The 23,315-nt window shown below is 41.5% G+C and overlaps 1 protein-coding gene across 12 annotated transcripts in view; it reads left to right on the top strand.

Annotated features, from left to right (window-relative positions):
- NPAS3 (neuronal PAS domain protein 3) overlaps positions 1-21,050 on the top strand; it is a 637,639-nt gene extending 616,589 nt beyond the window's left edge. For all 12 annotated transcript variants that reach the window (XM_081207992.1, XM_081207991.1, XM_081207987.1 and 9 more), the window contains 3 exons: positions 11,643-11,790; positions 13,974-14,089; positions 16,680-21,050. In XM_081207992.1, the coding sequence (XP_081064118.1) occupies positions 11,643-11,790; positions 13,974-14,089; positions 16,680-17,989 (1,574 nt within the window). In that variant the 3' untranslated portion in view covers positions 17,990-21,050. The remainder of the gene's footprint in view (positions 1-11,642; positions 11,791-13,973; positions 14,090-16,679) is intronic.
- The last annotated feature ends 2,265 nt before the right edge of the window (positions 21,051-23,315 follow it).

The raw sequence follows: 23,315 nt of genomic DNA, 5'->3' as shown, positions 1-23,315 counted from the left end.
GAGGTCTGGAGACTGCGGAGAACAGTGATTTATGAGTGTTAATAAGTGTGGACAAGGCCTAGAAAGGGTTCCCCAAAGCACGCAGGGATCATTCTTTTCTGGTAAAACTTTTCTGGGGTGGCAGGACATGGTACAGCTCCTGTGGCGACTGGCTTTACATTGCTTTCCAGTCGTGTAAGATGGACAGGTCCTTTATTTGAGAATGCTTGTGAGATAAGCTGACTAGTGATACGGCCCTTCATACCGCAGCTGCTGTGCTACTAACGAGTTTGCTATTGCTTTATGTATCATTTTATGGGCACTGTGCATAGTGTTGCATGCATAGTTATCAGAGACTCAGTTGAAATGTGATGCTGAGCACATAGGACATTGCGCTGGTACATTTTTATACAACCAGCATCAGAAGTATTTGGGCCTGTGGTGGGATGCATTTGCATTCCACCCTCATCTTTGATAAGGAAGAGTGGGGGAAATGCTGTGCTTTTCCACTGGCAGAGCCCCCTGGCTGCAATTATTTAACATAGCTGGAATTAATGCTGAGGAACTACTCTGGAGTAAACTATTTAAAATTGGGGGCCTCTTTACCAACTCCATGCTAAATTCCTGTCAAATAAATCCCCTTGTAGCCTTGTTTTTTTTAAAAAAATAAATAAATGTATTAGTATTCTGCATTCAGATAACCGTAAGAGGGACAAAGCTAATGAATATACATCCCATTGCTTTAATATATGAAAAAGGCTCTTTAAGAGGCACTGTTCTAGCACAACACTGTTGCCCTGTTCTGATTTAGCAAGTCCATTTGCAACTGGGGCGGAGGGGAGAATGAATGGGTGTCACATAATGTAGAAGCATATGTCTCCTCAATTAATTGAAAAAATTAATGATGTTCACTGAACAGTAACATCAAGTACTTTCTGGCTGGGAACCCAGACAGGATGTAGAGGAGTCAAGACCTCCAGAGGATGTCATGAATATACTTCTGGACGAATATAGGACAATATACCAGGATTTTAAAAATGGATATATTGCTTGTAGGAACATTGTCACTAGCATTGCATGGCCACAGATATAATATGTTCTTTTCCATTTTGGAATCTTAATTGAGGTCTAAATTCATAAACCTGACTCTGACAAAAAGATACTTGTCACCCTTAGCTATTGCTTGGAGAACATCCTCCTATTTCTTCAAGACTTGATTTACAGCTATAAGAAACACAATTCTTTAGGAACAGCGAGCAAGGGCAGTTCATTTCCCATAAAGCAAAGGTCTCTGATGAATATGTTTGGTAGCATTCTCTCTGATATACTCCTATTCGGTTTTCAGTAACTGAAATAATCCAGATTTTTTTTTTTAAAAAAAGGCTGCTTCACTACCATTTTATTCACTGCTTCCTTTTTGCCAAGCGATCTTGCCCTTCAATTCAGAGAGAAGAGTTTTCTCCAAAACCAGTTACACATACATACATGGCTGCTTTTGTGTACATTCATTTGAAGATTTCTATTGACACATTTAATATTACTTAGTGGTTCAGTCTCCCAGCTACAAATGAACTAAGCCTTTTAACTTGTACATATCAATTATATTTTTCTTGTTCTTTTAATAACCTTAAGCACATAAAAAAGCCCAGATAGAATGACTCGATAATTCTTGACAGTAAAAACACACTTCACAAGTTTTGCTATCATGCTGTGGAATAACTCTACAATGTCAAGTAGCACACAATTAGTAAAACTGTAGGGGGAAAAAAGGAGTGTTTTGATCCTGAGGAATTTTGATCCTAATCATATCGAAATTTCAATGCTCTTGTAGTGCTTAATATCTTCAATCATAAAAGAAATCAAACTGATTCCAATGTCAGCCTTTTGCATTTTGTGGCTGCTGTGAAATGCTAAAATATACAAATGAATGTCACTGTTGTACAAGTTTATGATAATCACTAAAGCAAAAGAGATTGATTTTAAATTAATGTGATGGTATGTCTTGGGTTTAGATGATTTTTGAGTGAGCTAACTTAGAAGTCAGACCAACAATGGAGAGAGAATTTATCTTGCAGCATAAGCATTGGCAAGAGTAGCTAACTGCGGTGACTGGTCAGCTGGAGTATCTACCGCGTAGACAGACACTGACCTTTTGATGCAAAATGTGATATTATTGCAGTTGAAATGAAAGGGGGGAAAACACACACGCACACAACACAGAATGGCACATCAGTGGACAAAAGATTCTCAAAACCCATGCCTGCACAAGACCTTTTGTTGCCTGAAGTGGACCTAAATGGTGCCTCTTCCTACTAGGGATAACACTTAGTCTTGTTATTCAAACATAATGTGGCGCTGCTTAAAATTAGTGTTGTGCTGAAAATTTCTCCCTCTTTCTTTTCACACCAACCCTATTCACCAACTAATGAGAAAAGAAATTGCATGTGACAATTGTTAAAGGGGGGGGGAGAATATTTTAGTGTAATTCCCATGGATGGGGTCCAGGATTTTTGTTGCACTTTCACTTTTTGAGGTGGCTGAGGGGTGTTTAATTTCTTACAATTCACCTCACCAGTGATCTGCGCTCTGTACTCTTCCATTTCCACACATCGATTAAAGTCCAAGGGAGGAGAAGGTGAGGTAACTCCTCTCAAGGGCCCTTTCCATGTCAGGAAGTGCTGGCACCCAGGGAGGCTGCAGAATGCTGGAGAAATGTTTGCTAGAAAGAAATTCTCTCTCTCTCTCTCTCTCTCTCTCTCTCTCTCTCTCTCACACACACACACACACACACACAGAGAGAGAGAGAGAGAGAGAGAGAGAGAGAGAGAGAGAGAGAGAGAGACACGTACTACCCTTGACCACCTCACAGTGATAAGGTAAATGCAAAAACCCTCAGCCCCAGAAATGCTAAAGAAATTAAAAAGTGACCTGAGAATAAGGCAGAAAAACAGGGGAAGAAAACTTTTGAGAAGTTGAAGAATAGATTTCAGCATAGCACTGCTTGAGAAAAGAGTTATAGTTGAATGTAAACACCAAAATGTATTGCAGCAAAAGGGCATATTGTCAACCACACAATTCTTCTCCTTCATTGAACACTACATTGAACTAAGAGAACTCCGGGAAGCTTGTCTCCTGGTTTCTGCTCAATTTAACTTAAAGTCCATCTGATCTCTTTGGAGTCTGCTTACGCAGAATGGTTTGAGGGGAAAAGAAATGGAAGGATGCCTGGAGCAAGTGGCTCAAAAAGGGGGGGGGGAGGTGATCACTTTGGCTTTGTCCACTTGGCATAGCCTCAAATATTTCTCTGATACTGTTCTGTCCCTTCCCAGTCAGCAGCACCTCTGTCCAGAATGCCAGGATTCATGTTAGCGTTCAGCGCTGCCAAGTCTCCCCAGAGAAGGTGCAGAGGGAGCAGGGCCCCCAATAGAACACTACTCTGCCAATTATCCTATGGATCCAGACATCCTTGCCCTGGGACTGGAGCTCTTCACACCAGCTGCCCAGGTTCCTGGTCAGCTCTGAGGTCCTCCTTCATCTTCCTCAGGGCAACAGGCTCAGATAAGACAAGTCAGGCAGGACCTCAGGGCTCCTGTCTTGTGGGTGGCACCATAAATCATTGGCCCCCTCTCCTGGGTCAGTCCCCTGGCCCCCTGCCTCTGTCACAGACTCTGAGGAGTACCATTGTGCAAGCACTTGCAGGTGCATTATTAACTACAGCGGTGCCTCGCAAGACGAAATTAATCCGTTCCGTGAGTCTCTTCGTCTTGCGGTTTTTTTTGTCTTGCGAAGCACGGCTATTAGCGGCTTAGCGGCTATTAACGGCTTAGCAGCTTTAAGAAAAAGGAAACAAACTCGCAAGAACTTGCAAGACGTTTCGTCTTGCGAAGCAAGCCCATAGGGAAATTCGTCTTGCGAAGCGACTCCAAAAACGGAAATCCTTTTCGTCTAACGAGTTTTTTGTCTTGTGAGGCATTCGTCTTGCGGGGCACCACTGTAGTGGTCATTGATTTCCCTTCTCCTTGCTGTTCTTTGGAGCCAACCCATTTGTAAGAAAAGAGATAGCTCAACAGAGGTTTCGTAGGGAGTTATCATTCACACAAAGTTTGGTTGTTACCCTGCACCAAACTTGCACTATTTCAGAAATTATTATAATAGTATCATTATTATTACATTTACATCCTACCTTGCCTTCAAGGAGCTCCAGGTAGCATAAATTGTTATGCCTGTCACCTTACAACCCTGTGAGGTAAATTATACAGAGAAACAGTCACTGGCCCTAAGTCACCCAGTGAGGTTCGTGCCTGAGAGGATTTGAACCCTGGTCTCCCAAGATCTTAGTCCAGTACTCTTAACCGCTACACCATACTGGCTCTCCATGGTGATGGAGATTGCTTCTCCGAAATTATCTCATCCCTAAGTAAGGCCACAATCACATTTATGAACAGCTTCCGTAATGTAGATAAAACTGCATTCAGGGACCAGAAGCTATTGTATGTTTCCTATGCATCTCTCCAGTCTGTTTTTTTTGGAGAAAGGAGATGATGTGTAGGTGGTCTCTCTGGATGCTGAGCTCATAATTCATTTAGGTATCAAGCATAACAGAAGTTTGCTAAATATTGTGTGGGCATGTTTTTTTATTATAAAAAATCAATTAGCAGTTGCCTACTATTCAAAACATCTAGCTCACTAATTATGAAATCTGTAGAAAAGATAAACATCAAAGGCTCCGTTGATTCTGGGAGCTGTTATATTTTAAAAATACTGTATCTGTTACAAACAAATAAGGCACTTAATGTACTCTTTCTGTCTGTGATGCTATTTCCCCCATGGGTTTTGAAAATGACCTTCCTGTAAGCATCAAGGACTATAACTTTTCAGATAGAGAAACTTGTTCTTGTTTTAAGTCAGTGCCAGGTATATCCCCCTATAGTGCACAGTTTTCAAAAGCAGAAGAAAAAGTAATCCAGAATTTTTCTTTAAAAAAAGAAGAAGAAGCACTACTCTGTTTCCAGAATGAAGTTACCCTGTCAGCTTGCCTTGGGCCTTAGGTGGAGAAGAGGAGATTAAAGAGTCAGTATTCCTTTTCATGTTTCATCTGCCAGTTTTGTGAATGTAAAAAGAGAACTGGTATTTACAGCTAGGTATCCAATTGTGATGCTTTTCCGCCTCCTGATAAATTAACAATATTTTCATAGCAGGACAAATTGAATATCAATGTTCCCTACGCTCATTGATAAGGTTATTTTTGCGGAAGGAATAAATAGCACAGATTCAGCCTCCAAATTTCCTCCACTATAATGGGGCTTTGTGAAGGCAGCGAGGATGTGAAGGCTTCACTGTAAGCTGATCTCATCATTTCCTATTTACTCTATACTTACCTGAATACACAATATACTGTAGCTTTTAAATGCATTTGTACCCTAGTGAAATGTCCTATTGTAAGCTGTTTCACTTTAAAAGACTGCTTTTGATATGAGATTTCTTCATCTCCTCTTCAAACTGAATTAAACTATTTCCTTCCTATAAAACACAACTCGCTCTTTAGAAAGCTTTTGGCTTTGATTTCTCAGAAGAGCCTTACAGGAAGAAACCATGTTCTTTTTTAAAAAAACAACAACACACATTTCTGGGAACAAACTTGTACTGACCTGTTTTGTTTTACTCACAAAATTAGATGCCTGGGAAGAACGTGAATTTCTTTTGCTGTAATTTCACTGCTTGCAAAATTCCAAAACAAAGCTAGCACCCCTTTGCTAGAAGTGGTGTGCAGTCCTTTGCAGTATATTTGCCCCAAGATAAATCAGTCTATAGATTTTGTACTCCCTTCATAAAGCGCTTCTTATGCAGTGTGCATTTTGCATGCTAACAAAATAAGTGATAACATTGTAAATGGATTCAACAAAATCTTGCAACCAGTTTTTAGCAAACATAAATGTATAGATAATGCAAAGGTCTCTTCCAAGAGAACGTCTGTTCTTGGTTGGTAATTGTCTTTGATTAAATTGGCTTCATTTGGTATCAACTTTGGAAACATGATTTTGTTTCTGTTTTGGTCATCCCATTGTCTACAGTGACACTCACTGGTGGCATCCTCTTCTCTCCCCCACATACATTTAAATCCCCTTAATATAACTGTTGGTTTACATAGCTATGAAAAGAGGAATGAGCACCAGCTTTGTAAAAATACAGAGCTGGTCACATCTATGTAACTTCAGTGATGCCTGAAACAAAATGGTTTTCTAAAATAAAAGTTCACATGTGTTCCAGTACTTATCCCACACCATGTCTGTTTTCCTAATGGTAACAAGCATGCATTTCAAAGGGAAGCTATGAGAATTAATGGTTTAATCCTAGGAATGTCTACAATGGGACTTAGCTCAAAATAAGTATGTGCAGGATTGCAGCCTTCATTATTAATTGCAAGGGAGGCAGCATTTATGAAGTTCAAAGCTATGTATTTGAAGGAGGTGCACTCTTGCTGCTTCCTAAAACTCCAAGGGCCTTGTTTTCTCAAATGCGCACACAATCACTTGATTATTTCATCAACAGTTGATCAGAATCCTGAACTGCTGAACTATTTTGCTGAACGGAGATATTCTAAGACATTAAAACCTGTAGGGAAGCCTTTCCTCCAATTTTTTTCTTCCCAAACCTCAATCAGAACAATTACAAACTCAGAAGAATTTGCATTAAATTGCTGTTTCAACACGGATGCAGCCGTGGTTTGACAGAAAAGCTTTACAGTAGGTAGTTAGTATTGTGCCACCTTTTTGCTTAGCCATGCAGTTTAACCATTCCGTGAATGAGAATTGCTCCTCAGACATGAATACAAAAAAGCAAAAGAGCCTTTTGATTAGATATAAATGCAGAAATCTGGTCAACTTATAGCTTGTTTACAAAACACTATAACCCAAATTGCAAATGTTTGCTGCTTCTACAAAATAGAACAGACTGAACTTGCTGTCAATTTATTGTAATGTCAAAACACTTTGTCAAAAAGTTTTTCGAGTCAAATTAAAATGCATATACAAGTTTCCAGTTCGTTGGCTCTCTCTCGTTATATGAAGAGGAATCAAATTTTGCGGTGCATGCATCAGGGCAAGCATTCAGGTTACTAGGCAGAACAATTCCCCCTCTCTTCCCCCTGCATGCTGTTCTGGGGGTCCAGCTGGACCAATTTGGGGGTCCAGAGGGGGAAGGAAGGGGGAATCCTTATTGTACAAGCCGACATCCTTGTGTGAGCTTCTACTGACAGGGCTTCTTAATTGAATCCCACCCATGGAAAATATGTGATCACACCTTCCATTAATAAAGTTGTTAACCTGCCTGTGGGTGGGCTGGGTCAGTGAACCCCCAAGCAGGGAAAAGGATAGGACTGGACAAGGGTCCCTACAAATGGGTGGGACACCTAAGGTACCCAGAAAAACCCAGCTTTTTAATAACACAGCTTCATCAGGTGGGATAGATGAATGCAAGAATTGGTATCTGGCTAAGGCAGCAAGACATTCTGAAGTGTCGGCCATGGCACAGGGATGTGATCCGGGCTTTGCGTCAGGCAGCAAAAGGTCTTGGGCCAGCACTCACCCCCAAAATGCTGCCTACTATATAGGGAACAATTCTTACTTTGAAAGGCTGTCTCTCTTAAAGACAGGGGCCACTAGAACAGAGAGCAGGGGGCTTGAAGTTGCCCATTGACCGTTAGCTAGCATGTGGACAGCAGAGTGAGCAAGCACTTGGTCACAGTCTTCCCCACTATGGTGAGACATTGTCAAGAGCCCTGTAGTGCTGTTGGGATCGGGTTTGGATTGGCAGGTTCTGAAGCAGTAGGAGGAGGAAGAAATGGGGGGTGGCCCTGAATGGTGGGAAGCTGGGTTGGAGGAGGAGGACACTGACTTCAGCTGCTTCAGAAGGGGGGGCAAAGGGTAAGAAGAGGTGTTGGAGAAAATTAGAAGAGATAAATACATAGAATTAAATAAGTGGGAATAGACATGAAGGGAGTAAAAGCAGGGAGCTGCTATATAGGAAGAAGACATGAAGCAAGGAGGGAAGATGAAAGAAACAGTTTGGGGAATAAGGCTAACTGTGAAAGAACAGGATCAAAAATAACAGGAATTGAGGAAAAATACTTTGAGGGGCATGGGGGGGCAGATCCAGGCACTGCTGGAGGAAACCAATTTTCTAGATCCATTTCAGTTAAGGTTTAGGCCTGGTTTTGGCACAGAAACTTTTTTGGTCGCCCTATATGATGACCTCTGTCAGGAGAGAGACAGGGAAAATGTGTCCCTGTTAATTTCCCCTTGACCTCTCACTGGCTTTTGATACCATGCTATCCTTCTGGAGCAGCTGTCTGAGTTGGCAGGTGGCACTGCTTTGCAGTGGTTCCGGTCCTACTTGGATGGTCATTTCCTGAGGGTGATGCTTGGGGAGTCCTCTTTGACCCCATGGATCCATCAATGTGGGATTCCTCAGGGTTCAGTTTTATCCTCCATGCTCAACATCAACATGAAACCAGTGAGTGGCATCATCCAGAGTTTTGGAGTAGGTTGCCAGCAATATGCTGGTGCCACACAGCTCTACTTCTCCTTTACATCTGCAGATGTGGCAGTGGATGTGCTGGGCTGTTGTCTTGCCTCAGTAATGGACTGGGCGAGAGCCACGAAACTGAAACTCAATCCAGATAAGACCGAGGCACTGTGCCTCTGCTCTTTTTGACCTATAAAGCCTTAAATGGCTCAAGACCACAATACCTCAAGGACCACCTGTCTCCATATGAACCAGCCTGGACCCTGCAATCATCATCTGAGGCTGTTCTTCGTGTGCCTCCGCTACAAGAGATATGGAGGGTGGCAACACAAGAATGGGCATTTTCTGTGGTGGCTCCCCATTTGTGGAATTCTCTCCCCAGGGAGGCTCGCCTGGCACCTTTGTTACATGTCTTTAAGTGCCAGACAAAAACATTGCTCTTCTCCAGGTCTTTGGCTAATTAATCCATCTATGGCCCTTTCAACTCTGTGTAGGGAGGGTATTGGTTTGCTAGTTACTATGCTATGTATTTTTGTGTTTTTATAAACTGCCCTGTGACCTTCAGGTGAAAGGCGGTATAAAATTAATAATAATAATAAATTAATAATAATAATAATAATACCCATCTCCACTTACAGCCTCTGGTGAAGCAAATTATGGTGGACTTAAGTCATCGGCCCTTGAAAACCCATGCTACAATGGGGATGGTTCCATTTCATCTTAAAGAGTTTTTGGGAAGGAACTGGTGTTGTGTTAAATTTGGAAGTGCAGAGGCTCATCATGACAGTGTCTATAGCCATGCAAGAAGGCATCTTGATCTATTACTGTGTCTGTGTGTGTGTGTGTGTGTGTGTGCGCGCGCACACACACACACACACACACCAAAGACCAACAGTATATAGCAAAACGCCTGATGTGTTAAGATCAGACGGGATGCTATCCTTTACATAGCTTCCTGGAAGTAAGTTCCATTGCGCTCAGTAGTGCTTACTTCTGACTGCAAACGCCTGGAGATTTGACAAAGATCTTCAGCCAGCTGAATTGCAACCTTTAGCTTTTAATAAGAAATGCAAACAGTCTTGCAAAGGGGTTGTTGCCATTGAAGCTGAAATTGGTATAGGAACTCCATCCAACAAAAGAAACATCTAGTCTCTGCTTAATTATTTTCCTCATTTTCTGACTTCCTCTATCTGTCACAAACAAAATTATTCATTTGCAGAGCAAAGAGTGATGTTTCAGCCCCCAAATGCTATTGGGAGTGCTGCTTGTGTGCCTTGAACTCAGCTGATGAACACTGCTTGCTGTATATCATGCCTGAACCCAAGACAAGACCTGGCTATAGTTTTGCAAGTGAGATGGAGAGTAATAGAGACTGGACAGCTGCCACTGCAGCAGCTTAGCTTGAACCCAAGTACTTCCTGGTTTTAGCAGCGGGCAGCTAAAACACCAGCTTGTGGGGGGCTGAGTCTAGAAGTAACAGCCACAACCCATTTTGCTGGAGGTAAAGAGCCTGAACAGAGGGGGTGTAATGGTTCCTAGAACCAGCTGGGAAACATGGGATCCTGTGTGAAAAGGGAGCATAAAAAATAGAAAAACCTCATTCCCTTTGCCTTCCTCTTCTTCTCTATGAAAATAAAACCGCAGTTCCACACTTGTCTAGATTTTGATGCTGATACAAATCTAGCCTCACATGGACATGCCCAGGTTTTGGTGCTGATAAACACAGGTTGTTTTGATACCGTTTTCTTGATTTGAAGGTATATCTAATTTTAAAGATGCAGTCCCAGTTCCGAGTTTGAAGTTTAACAGGTTTAAATACAATTCCTACTCAAAGTGACTTCTTTTACCCGTCTTTTCTTACCCCCCCACCCCCAAAAAATCAAAATGTACTTCATGAAACTATTGTATATGAAGCACTTATTAGCCATAATTAAATGGACAATATGAATTTACTACGTCTTTAGGACTCTGGCTTGTTCTGGTTTAGAGCAAGATGATTAATGCAAATACATATTACTTGAGATAACCATTTAGCAGCTAATTTAGCCAAATTTATTACAGCAGTTAGAGGTTTTTCATTTTAGCAGACGGAGACAAGGACATGCCAAAAGCAGAGATGTATGTGAATGCACACTGCCCTCTAGCGTGCAAGACTTTGCCAGATTAAGAACAAATGCAGACGAGAGGAAGAAATACGAGCTGAAGTCCTAAGAACAGCAAACTTGTTCTTTAAATCCATGCCAAACACACACTACCTCATTCCAGTGGATGATGTATAGCTTTCTCCCCTTTCATGGAGACAAACGTATCTAGCTACATAGCCCGTTTTCACTTGGCAAGGTGCCGGTCTGAAGCACATCTGAACATCTGTACGTATATTTAAGCATTTTTAAGCACAGTGATTGTTTTCACTTGTCCTTCCGTTTCTGGACCAATTTCAGACACCGTGCAGAGACTTTTGGCTTTAACACGCTCAATTCTTCGACTCCCTTAGGCCACAGTTCCTTCCTCAGCTCTTTGGTGGATTTATTTTGCTCTGGTATTAAGCAAAGTCTCCGCAGACATTCCCCCTGCTGACCATTGGAGATTTGGTTCATCTGAGGACTGTAAATTCTGTTTGACAAGATCAAAAGAAACAGATGTGTAAGTTCAGTAGTTGATATCGCCTGCAATGAAGAGGAATGATCAAAGAACTAGGGTACCGTATCTTCCCAAACCTTTCAAATAGCCAGAATCTCAAAGAGGTTTACCCAGGAGCTATGAATAAATCACATAGAAATTTAACTTTTTTTAAAACACACACACACAATTTGATGTTGAGTGCATTGGAAATGTCCACACAGGATTCTTTGCTCAATGAGTTCGTGGAGATTTGTACTCCTTTTTGCTGCTCCTCACTTACGTGAGCTGCCAAAAGCAGATTAAAATCGCAGTACGGATGGAGGCGAACCTTTGCTTCTCTGTCAGGTCTCTAGGAAATGGCTGGATTTATTTGTCATTCTAATGCTTTTTATTAAATTTGGCAGGACAAAGGCCTCCCCTCTCCCTGTATATGTGTTGTGCTCCCTTTGTGGGGAAGATTCTCCTTTAAGTGCAATGCTAGCGGCATTTCTTTGCTCCTTTTGTTTCCCTCAATCCAGTGCTCAACAAGGGTCAGTGTGTAACGAAGTACTACCGCTGGATGCAGAAGAATGGGGGGTATATTTGGATACAGTCGAGTGCCACCATCGCGATCAATGCCAAGAATGCAAATGAGAAGAACGTCATCTGGGTCAATTACCTTCTGAGGTATAGCTTTCTGTCAGTTCCGTTATCTGCATTTTTGTTGTCACTGCATGAGTCATGTTGAATGGGCAATGTCAAAGAATAGAAGGAAGTGAATGTTCAGAAGGGTATCTACTGATCGTAATAGAAAGATGTTCATAGGGTTGCTCGATTCTGGACATCTCTCAAATTCCCGTCTTGCCTTTGCTTACTAATGGCTTTATTACAGAGCCTGATTCACAGCCAGCCCTTGCTAGCATGCTATCTTTGCCTGTCATAGAATTCTGGACAATAGCTTATTATTGTATGATTTTCCTAACATATTTTTAGCTTATGTCCCCGTCAGGTCATTTTTGTTCACTTGTAGCTTCAGAAGACCTACTTACTATAGGCATTTTTGGAGTTCAGAAGCACTGGGAGTATGGGTGAAATGCTCAGATTGTAAGCCCTATAAATTGTATATAGGAAAACACCGGGCATGCTGTTCCAGGAGAATTCTAATGTTGGCGGTACCTGCCTCAGCTGAGTTCTTGGTAGATGGCAAAGAATGTGAAGAGTTCCATTTTACACAGGGTCTTCCCTTCCCAACCTCAGTTCTGTTATCTGTAAGATGGAAACAATAATGACCATTCAGATGTCGAGTTGTGGGACCAATGGAATTAGACTTGTAAAGTAGCTTGCACAGTAACACCCCAGTTCTAAGCATTTGTTTTCAAAAGTCCTGTTGATTGCAAGAAGGCTCCTTAGGAATGGAGTTTTAAATAGAGATACACACATGGGGGGACATGTGGAATTGTTGAGGGTGACAAACAGGTCATTTGTTGCCCCTTCAATCGCTTTGGAGGAAGGCTAGTTAATTTCATCGCTGGAGCAATGGATGGGAAAGGGACTGCAACAGCCATGCTGATTATAGGAGACAGGAAAGAAAAGCCAAGTGAATAACCAGAAGTGGGTGCCCTACCATGGCACTGCTGCCCATCATTTGAAATCCCTTTAAGCTTTTCTTAAGTAGAGCTGACTCTTGGCGTCATTGCAGGAGTGGGAGACTTGCTCAGCATGAGCCAATGTTAAAAGTTCATAAATACAGGCTTGCTTTTGCTTTCTAGCAACCTCCATATTTTTATTTGTTTATATGAAAGATCTGTGGCCACCACCAGCTCTTTCAGAGGCTCTCAAATGCAAGCTTTAGGAGTGGTTGTTGTTGGCTATTTGCAGTATGGTGGCGCTGCAGAGAGCTTGCTGAGGAGACCATGCATTAAAAAGGGACTCAAAAAGTACTTAAACAAGGTTTTAATAAGAAAAAGAAAAACTCATTTTACACTAAATACATCAACAGCAAACCAGACCCAACCACCAACCCATCCCCCAGGGCAATGGGAGAGCTAGGTGCTGCTCCTTATATACTACACCCAATTGCCAACACAGCTTAATCAATACAACTCAGCAGCACCTGCTATGTTTCACAGCTGTAAAGTTCTGGTCCTTGCTCTGGCCCCTTAAAGACATACACATCGGGTGGAACAGTGATGAACCTTTACATTTAAAGAAACCATTCAACAGTTGTAAGTGATTGGAAGCTCTAATGCTACATAAACTTACTTGGTTCTCTTTGTATGCTTCATTCCGTCTTCAGCTACCCTGGCATTGAATTTTAAACAGTACAGTTTTTGAGCTGATTCACATGTTTTAATCAGCCACTGATATTCTTCAGAGCAATGTTGTTGCTGCTGTTGCTGTATTTATATGCTGCCCATCTTCCTGGGTTGCCCCAGCTACTGTGGGTGGCATCATTACCTAGAGGCAAACATCTCCACCAGAGTTATGCAAAAGTAGAGGTGGAACCATCGTAAGATGTCAAAAAAGATTTGAAGGGGGTAACAAACTCTGCACTTCAAAGATAGGAATGACAGAATTTTTTTTTGTAGAGACGTCAGCACAATCTGGCTGCTTGGTTAACCAGAAATGTTCTGGTACTGATACCTGAGCAGTAGCAGACATTCAGGGTAGAAATATTGATGGTAACATTTGAAAGAAGTTTCCATAAAACTTCTGCTGTGAAGAACTGGAAGGAGATAACATGTGTTTGCATGTTTGCTTTGCCGTGCTGTTTATTTGCATGTTTTGCCCCAGAGATTTGAGGAAAAGCGGAGGCGATCAAGCTCCAAGTCATAAATTTGTGTTTATATTTGCCATCTCTCCTTCTTTAGCAACCAAGAATATAAGGACACTCCAATGGATATTGCACAGCTCCCTCATCTGCCAGAGAAAACCTCAGAGTCCTCTGAGACCTCCGATTCTGAATCAGATTCAAAGGACAACTCAGGTAACATAAGCATTCAGATTTTTTTGTTGCCTTGCATCTTAAAACAGTCTCTGGCAGGGAGGTGGGGAGTTGGTTTTGCTTTTTAACTTCACAGCATCAAAAAAGGAAAGTTAGGAATTATAGTCACAGGCTTATCAGTTGATCTTGCAGTTCTCATGCTACATCACTGCCTAATGGTACTTTTGAAAGGTAACAAAATATATCCTAAAAATATAAATTCAGAGTACTCATGCTTCTTTGAAATATCCACAATCTGTATGACTTCTATGCATCCAGCATTATTTATTTAATAAAAAAACATTTATATACTGCCAGCTCGTATAACATGGTGTGACGAACCACAATGCATACAAGGCCAATAAAGGATAAAATACTAGAAAAACAATTCAAAATAATCATTCAAATGCCTGGCTAATCAAGAAAGTTTAGGCAGGATAAAAAAGTGTCCAAGATATGCCTGCAAGTATTTAATAGAGAGTACCCTATTTGTTTGAGAGTTTGGAATACAATTATAGTTCTTAACTTCCAGTGTTGATTTGTTTCTTTTTTATATATCAGTAGAGTTTGGGGGTATTTGGGTTTGTTTAGACCTGAACTGAAACTTCTCAGAAGAAATTTTAAGGGAAGAAATTTTTTGAGAATTAACATTTAAGGTGCCCTACACCACCCTACCCCCCACCCCTCATCTCAAAGGATCATTTTGCTGAATGCTGTCCGTCGTTTTTTGGTGGCAGTCACAATTCCACACAGACCTGCCACCCTGCGGTGCCCTGGAACATCACTAGGTCTGGAGCATAGCAGCAAGGTGAAGAACAGCACCTGGGGAAAACAGCCCAATAAAGCCCAACAAATTTCCAGGATGTAGAGAATGCTGAGGTGTCAGCTGAGAGGAGAAGGAAAGCGGAGGTGAAATTAGGAAGAAGAGGGAACTGGCCTGCTCTAGCACAGGGGTCAGCAACTTTTTCAGCCGTGGGCTGGTCTACCGTCCCTCAGACCATGTGGTGGGTCAGACTACAGCGGTGCCTCGCAAGATGAAATTAATCCGTTCCGCGAGTCTCTTCGTCTTGCGGTTTTTTCGTCTTGCAAAGCACGGCTATTAGCGGCTTAGCGGCTATTAACGGCTTAGCGGCTATTAGCGGCTTAGCGGCTTTAAGAAAAAGGAAACAAACTTGCAAGAACTCGCAAGACGTTTCGTCTTGCGAAGCAAGCCCATAGGGAAATTCGTCTTGCGGAACAACTCAAAAAACGGAAAACTCTTTTGTCTTGCACGTTTTTCGTCTTGCGAGGTACCACTGTATATTTTTGGGGGGAAATAGGAACAAATTCCTATGCCCCACAAATAACCCAGAGATGCATTTTAAATAAAAGCACACATTCTACTCATGTAAAAACACCAGATAGGCCCCACAAATAACCCAGAGATGCATTTTAAACAAAAGGACACATTCTACTCATGTAAAAACATGCTGATTCCTGGACTGTCCACGGGCCGGATTGAGAAGGCGATTGGGCCACATCCGGCCCCCGGGCCTTAGGTTGCCTACCCATGCTCTAGCACTTAGCAGCTTGTAGTCAGCATCCTGGAAGAAAAGACTGGGGCTAAGGGCCACACATGCCATGAAGCTAACCCCCCCTTCCTGCACTATGTTTCAGGGGGAAGGAAAGGGAAAAGAACATATTCCACACACACACACACATACACTATAAAGCAAGGACAGGAAGACCGGAACCTGTTTCAGTCTGGGAGCTGCATTCTCTTCTGGGCAATCTTCCAGGGGCCCCCAGGTGCTGAATTACACCCAGCACTGGGGGGGGGGGGCTGACGTGTGACGTCACTCGGATTGTACATTGCATGTGACGTCAGGCCGTGCTCCTCTTCCAACACAGTGCAGCCAGGCTGTGCAGGGTCGGGATTGACTTCCTGTCAGGCCTCCTCAAGATTTGGGGGAGGGGAGACCCTTCCTACCAAGCACTGGGGGGCTATAAAAGCCTCCACACCATGGAAATGGCGCCCCTGCATGGGCCACATTCCAGTGGTGGCCAGGGCCAGAGAATAAAGTGAGCAGAGCAACAGAAGTAACTTTCACCTTTGTGCAGTAGTGGCAGGCAGGAGGGATTGGAAGCTCCAGCCCAGCCTAAAGTAAATGCTTCCATCCCACAGAGCTACCACTGCCCCTCAGAGAGGAGAAGCCCGATTTCCAAGAGTCAAAAATAGGCCTGGAGAAACTTCTGCTCTTGCCACTATCTGCATAGCCTTGTCCTCTCCCAGTCACAACAAAAGTATCACCGAATTTTACATATGTGATCTATGGACACTGTGCCATTTGAAGTATGTTCTCGTTTCGTCTATGTGACATAAAGGTACCCCACTTCCACTCACAGTCCGGAGGGAGATGAAGGGCAGCCAACTCCCTCTCAGCTTGATACTTGCTGTGGTTTCACACATGAAAGGAAATGCATTGTGCCAGATGCTGTTGCCAGAGAAATTACCGGTAATAATATCTCACTGGCAACTAGGCCTCTAAGTGGGCTTTAAATCTTGCCTTCTTGTTCTTAATGGTGTTTCTGTGCTTTTCTTTCCGTTCTTCAGAGGACAATGAGAATTCAAAGTCGGATGAAAAAGGAAACCAGTCGGAAAACAGCGAAGACCCCGAGTCAGATAGGAAGAAGTCTGGGAACCAGTCAGATAATGAAATGAACTGTAACGATGATGGCAACAGCTCCAGCAACCAGGACAGCAGAGACAGCGATGACAGCTTTGAAAATTCTGACTTTGAGAATCAAAAGGCCCCGGAGGATAGTTTTGGCACTCTTGGTTCTATGCAGATTAAGGTGGAACGCTACGTGGAGAGCGAATCGGACTTGCGGTTGCAGAACTGTGAATCGTTGACCTCAGACAGTGCCAAGGACTCGGACAGCGCAGGAGAAGTCAATGCCCAGTCTTCCAGCAAACATCAAAAGAGGAAGAAGAGGAGGAAAAAGCAGAAAGGAGGCAGCATGACCCGCAGAAGGCTGTCTAGCACCTCAAGCCCCAACGGACTTGACTCCGCATTGGTGGACCAGCCCCAGCTGCTCTCATCGCCAAACAGTGCCTCAGTGCTCAAAATCAAAACGGAGATCTCGGAACCTATCAATTTTGATAACGATAGCAGCATTTGGAATTACCCGCCCAACAGGGAAATCTCAAGGAACGAATCTCCCTATAGTATGACCAAGCCCCCCAACTCAGAGCACTTCCCTTCCCCCCAAGCCAGCAGTAGTTTACATGTCTCCATTCCAGACTCTGTCCTCACCCCGCCAGGAACTGAAAATACTGCCAGCCGCAAATCTCAGTTCAGCACCTCATCCACTTCCGCCTTGGCTCCCGTATCCTCTGACCCTTTGTCACCACCTCTGTCCGCCTCTCCACGGGACAAGCATCCTGGAGGCCCCAGCACTTCCAACTCTTTGTTGTACACTGGGGACCTGGAAGCCCTCCAGAGGTTGCAAGCAGGCAATGTGGTGCTTCCTTTGGTTCACAGGGTAACTGGAACCCTTGCCGCCACCAGCACGGCTGCTCAGAGGGTCTATACCACTGGCACTATTCGGTATGCTCCAGCTGAAGTTACTTTAGCCATGCAGGGCAATCTCCTCCCCAACACCCACGCTGTTAACTTTGTGGACGTTAACAGCCCCAGCTTTGGCCTGGATCCTAAAACGCCGATGGAAATGCTCTACCACCACGTTCACCGACTCAATATGTCAGGACCGTTTGGAAGTGCTGTGAGCGCGGCCAGTCTGACCCAAATGCCTGCAGGGAATGTGTTCACAACTGCCGAAGGACTTTTCTCCACTCTTCCGTTTCCTGTGTACAGCAACGGCATTCATGCCACACAGACACTGGAGCGGAAGGAGGATTGAAATATGACCACATACTGTGTTCAGTGTTAAACTCTGAGGCATAGACTATATTTTAATTTAGACCTTTAATTCTAGCACTTTGAATTTGAGCAGGTCAGCTTATTCTCTCAATATGATGGTCCCCATTTCACCCCCCCTTTCTCTTTAACTTGACTTATTCTTTCATGTAAAAGATATTTTTTTATTTTTGCCTTCAGAGAGCTGAAGTACCAGTTGCCTGCCATTTTGTCTTCTTCCAAGATGTGTATTTTTTTTCTTCCTTTGCATCTTTATTAAGATGCCTTTAATATGTGTATTGCCTCTGCCATAGAATACTCAGTGATGTGGTAAAGAGATTTTAAAGTGACAACCATTGGGTTTACTTCAACATGATCTTGATGTGATCAAGATTAAAAGAAACAAGCATAAAACAATGTGCCCTGTTTGACTAAGTCAAATGAAAAGGGGTTTTTTTGGTTCCTAATTCCTTTAAAAAAATAGGGGATAGTATTTTAGAATTTTATGCAGAGTTTAATTCACTTTTTATGGTTAAGATTTTCTTACTTGCACATACAATAATTTGGGTTCTTAAAAAAGTTAATTTCTGGCCTGTGATTAGAATATTAAGATGGACTAAATGTTAATTACAGAAACGTTAACTTCATTTCTAAAACCATGGTGCTATCATTTATTAATCTGTAATGTCTTCACACAATACGCAGCTTGTGGGCTGGGTTTTTTGAAAGGAATGTCTTCTGTACTAGTCTATAGTCAGGTGCTGCAGTCTCCTTGGTTAGTTAAGACAAAAGCCCTCATTAACATTTGCTGCAGGACTTAATTTTTTTACCTCCAAACTAACAAGCATAGCCTCATATTAAATTTAAATGGATCTGGAAGCCTTTTCTTTTTTTGGTAAATGCATGTTAAATGAACAAGAAAACTCAAAACTGGTGTGAGGATCAGTGTTTGGTTGTTTTTTTATTTATAGGTTTTTACTGTTTTGCTTTACTTTATTTTATTTCTTTCTCAGTGTAACTGAGGCTAATTTTACAACTCCCAAATAACACTTCAGAGTAAGAGGGGAAATATATATATATATTTAACATGTTTTTTATTTTTTCATTTAATGTTATAGAGGGAAGGTTGTATTTTATTTTTAAGTTTTGATCATTGGTTTGTCTTTTGTAATCCCCCTCCTTCTAGTGTCGAAGCCAATATGTTTTAAAGAATGGGTTAATAAGCTTGAAATAGATAACTGCAACTAAAAACTGCACATTAAGTATAAAAAGAAACAAAAGAAAAAGAAATCTCCTATTTTGTCTTTGTTGCCAGAAATCAATGTAGTGTCAAACACTCCAAATGACTGTCAAGTATAAATTCTTCTTCCACGCCCATCTTTGGCAGCTGTTTGTTAAGGCATCTAATAACAGATGTGAGAACTGTAATGTGTACAATGTGTAAGTGTCCTTGGCTGTCAGTCCCATTGCAGTTTCAATGTGTGTTACTATATGCAGTATATACTAAGCTAATGTAGTTGTTTTGTCCTTTGTCTTCTCTGTGCTTTATCTCTAGTCTGGAGTGGTTAAAGTCCCATTCCTACAGTCCTAGTGAACCAGTGATTCTTGGGGGTTAGTGGTTTTTGTGTGGTGGCCTTCCTCTGTAATGTCACCTTATGCTGCTTCCACTGTCTGTATACCTTTTCATTTCTGCTGTTGCTTTGCTGTTGTGTATTCTCAGACCTCTCTCTCTCTCTCTGTCTTCCTTCCTTCACCTTTTCTCCCCTGTTTCTTCCTCTTCCTCTTCTTCTCTTTTCCCATTCTCAGAGATAAAAGACTCTTAACTAGCTCAAGGTTAATGGAGCCATTCCCCCCCCCACAGAGGAATTCTGGGTATGTCTTACTCTTACAGTGTGCATCGCACAATGCACTAAAGGGTGATACTTAGATATATTAAGCAAAGTGATGCCATATAGCCTCAGTTGTTAACATTTCCAGAGTCCCTTGTGCTCTAACTGTAAGTAGAGGGTGCATTTCTTTGGTTTTCTCCCAGGTAGGTTGATGGAGTAATATACAGAGAGCAATTTCAAGTGAGATAGAAAATTCTTGCAAAGGTCAACAGACGTTGTTAAAAAAGGGAACCTGAGCTTAGGATTGTCATCTACATATATATATATATATTTACATATATGTGCAATGTTAATGTAATTTTAACTCAGCTGGTCTCTACATTTTGGATAACATACGTGTTGTTGAACCAATTTCTAGTACAGTTGCTATAGAATCTGAGGGGCAGGTCTGAGGGAGAGTGGAAAGGAATAATGTCCCAAAGGGGCATTTTGGATGTCACAAATTTTGATAATGGGCTTTTAAAGAGTTAGATTTGAAGGATGTTTAAGTAGATTTCAAGGCCAAGGGAAGCTGATTTGGGCTTTCCCTTGGAAGCTCTACTCTAGCTATTGAACAATCAAAGGAGTGCACCTATCAGCTACAAAGAACAGCTAGACAGCTGTTGTTGTTTTAATTTTATTTTTGAATAAATGTTTCTGTGTTGTGTCAAAATGATTTCTGGTGATTTAAACTAACAGATAATCACAGCTGCTGTCTAAATCCATAGTGTTTAAAATTACAAAATGGAAAAAAAAACCTTCATTACCTGTGAAGACTGTGTCTGTGTTTTTAACTATTTCTTGTACAAATATATGAAATCTTTTATGAGGAGACTGGTGCCAAGTAGCTGAATAAAGGGGAAAGGGATTCTGTTCGTATAAATCTTAGCAGTGTTACCAACTCTACAATATATAAAAAAAATTAAAATGTTAAAAAATGACAGCTATGGTACATTTATTTTGTGTTAAGCTAACCGAATCTAACTTCTTGAGTGCCTGGCTTATTCGAAACACTTTTTTCATTGATCATTGATAATGCTGCAAATCAGAAATGTACATACTTCATTTACAACAGGGTTCTTTTTATACTTTTGTAGATTCTCATACATGTCATACATGGTTGTCTTTATGTAACTTAATTTTTTTTCATCCTGCAGGTGCCATTTTCATAATAAACTTCTCTTGGATTTGTTACTATCTGGCATCATTTCTTTTACATATGATCATCCTGATTAATTAATGCTGGTAGTATTTGTTTGAGCAGGGTACCTTGTTTGCTAATTTTTATTAAAAAAGCTAAAACCTATTAAAAAAAAGAGGGCATAACTAGATTATTCTTAAAGCTTACAAGCTATTCAAAGAAGCTACGTAGATGCAGGCTCACAATGCTAATCCAAATACTACACCAAACATGCCGCCATCTTAAATTCTCAGCAACCCCAACTCATTCTCATACTGAGCATTTTATGCACATTATCAAAGCTGACTAATAGACCGGAAATGTTAACAGTTATATAAGGTGTGACTTTATTTAATGATTACACACCAGAAGAGAACAGCTCACATACATTAATCACATAAAATGCACTTTATATTTTCATTTATTATACTCAACATTGTTATAACCAAACTCTTCCGTCACTCATGTTCTATCTAGGTTCTTGATTTTTCTAACAACCTTCTTCCTCCAGAGTGGAAAAACAACTAAGTCATTGGTTTTCATGTATGTTTATTGGCCAGGCTTTCTGGCAAGCAAACTGAGGGCAGAAGAGTTTGCCAGCACACAAAACACAGGCCTTGACTTCAGATTTAAGTCACGTGGGATAGGCTTCAACACGCAATGGAATGGTTTACTTTTAACAGATGAACAATACATGCTTGATGGTTTTGTGACAGTAGCAGGAAGGTGATAAGCCCCAGAGTTAATACAGGACATTGATGCTGACAGAATGGGATTCTCCTGCTTCTCTTCTGTTTCACTGAAATTCCACAATATGGGCAATCTCATCTGCACATTTCTTTGCACAACCTTCTCTCCAGCACAACAAAACAAGTGTTATGACTGGTGCTGGTTCATGGCCAAAAAAAGAGAGCTTTGTTTTGGTATAATAGAACACATGGGGGAGGAGAACCAGTAGGATAATATTGTAGCATTTTTGTATTTTTAAATTGAAAATTATTACATTTTTATCCATCTCTCAGGGCAGTATGCTTTATCCTGCTCCTTTCTGATCCTCACAACAACCCTATGAGATAAGTTAGTTTGATAGATGCTGGCTGCTCCAAAGTCATTAACTGGGTTGAGTGAACTTCCACAGTGGGCTCATTGCACTAATTATGCATATGTCTGAACCTGCTGATCAGGGATTCCCACTTTGCATACCTGTTGTTTTAACAACCCTAAACAAGTTAGTATCATAAGCAAACGTGCCCACCTCACTGCTCACCCCTAACTCTAGTTCGTTCATGAACAAGTTCAAGATTCCAGTTTCCACTTTCTATATCTCTATATCCAGAAAACTGTCCATTTATTCTACTCTCTACTTCCTATTTCCTGCTACTTAATTCCTGGTCCATAAGAGACTACCTTGCTTCTGATCCATGACTTATTTGGGAGCCTTCGGTGAGGTACCTTTTTGAAAGTCCAAGTACACTAGGTCAGCTGGATCACCTCTATCCAAATGCTTGTTGACACTCTCCGGGAACTCTTAACAGGTTTGTGAGACAGGACTTGCCCTTGCAGAAACCATGCTGGCTCTACTTCAGCAATACTTGCTCTTCTGTATTGAACTAACAGGCCTGTAATTTCCAAAATTTCTCCTGGTTCCTTTTTATTTATTTATTTATTAAAAATGATTTTACATTGGCTACTTTCCAATCCTCAAGTATGCAGGCTGATTGGAAGGACAAGTTACACATTTTGTTAGAAGATCAGCAATTTCACATATGAGCTCTTTGAGAACTGTCAGGTGGGTGTCATCCAGATTTGCCAGTTTTTATTTAGTTTATTCAGCCTAAACCTTAATCACTTTTCATTGCTATCTGTTGCAGTTCTTCAGACTCTCCCAGGGCACTGGGATCTACCCTATATTGTCTGTTGTGAAGACAGATACAAAGGATTCCTTCAGCTTCTCTGGAATCACTTTATCCTCCTTTAGCACACCTTTGACTCTCTGGTCATCTTAAGATCCAACTGCCTCCCTAAGCTGTCTGCTGCTTCCAGTGTTTTTAAAGAACGTATTCGTTTACTTATTAAATTTGTATAACGCCCTTCATCCGCAGATCTGAGGGCCGTTGACAACATAAAAATACAATCTAAAAACACAAAATACATAATAATAACAAGAACAAAAACCACAAACCAATAAACCTCCTTTTCCCCGCCCTTCTTGTTTGTCTTAATGCTTTTAGCAACATGTTCCTCAGACATATATTTTTTAGCATTCCTTACTGTCTACTCAC

This window comes from Podarcis bocagei (assembly GCF_964188305.1).
Source record: "Podarcis bocagei genome assembly, chromosome: 1".
NCBI lineage: Eukaryota > Metazoa > Chordata > Lepidosauria > Squamata > Lacertidae > Podarcis > Podarcis bocagei.
This window is presented reverse-complemented; position numbering and strand designations above follow the sequence as displayed.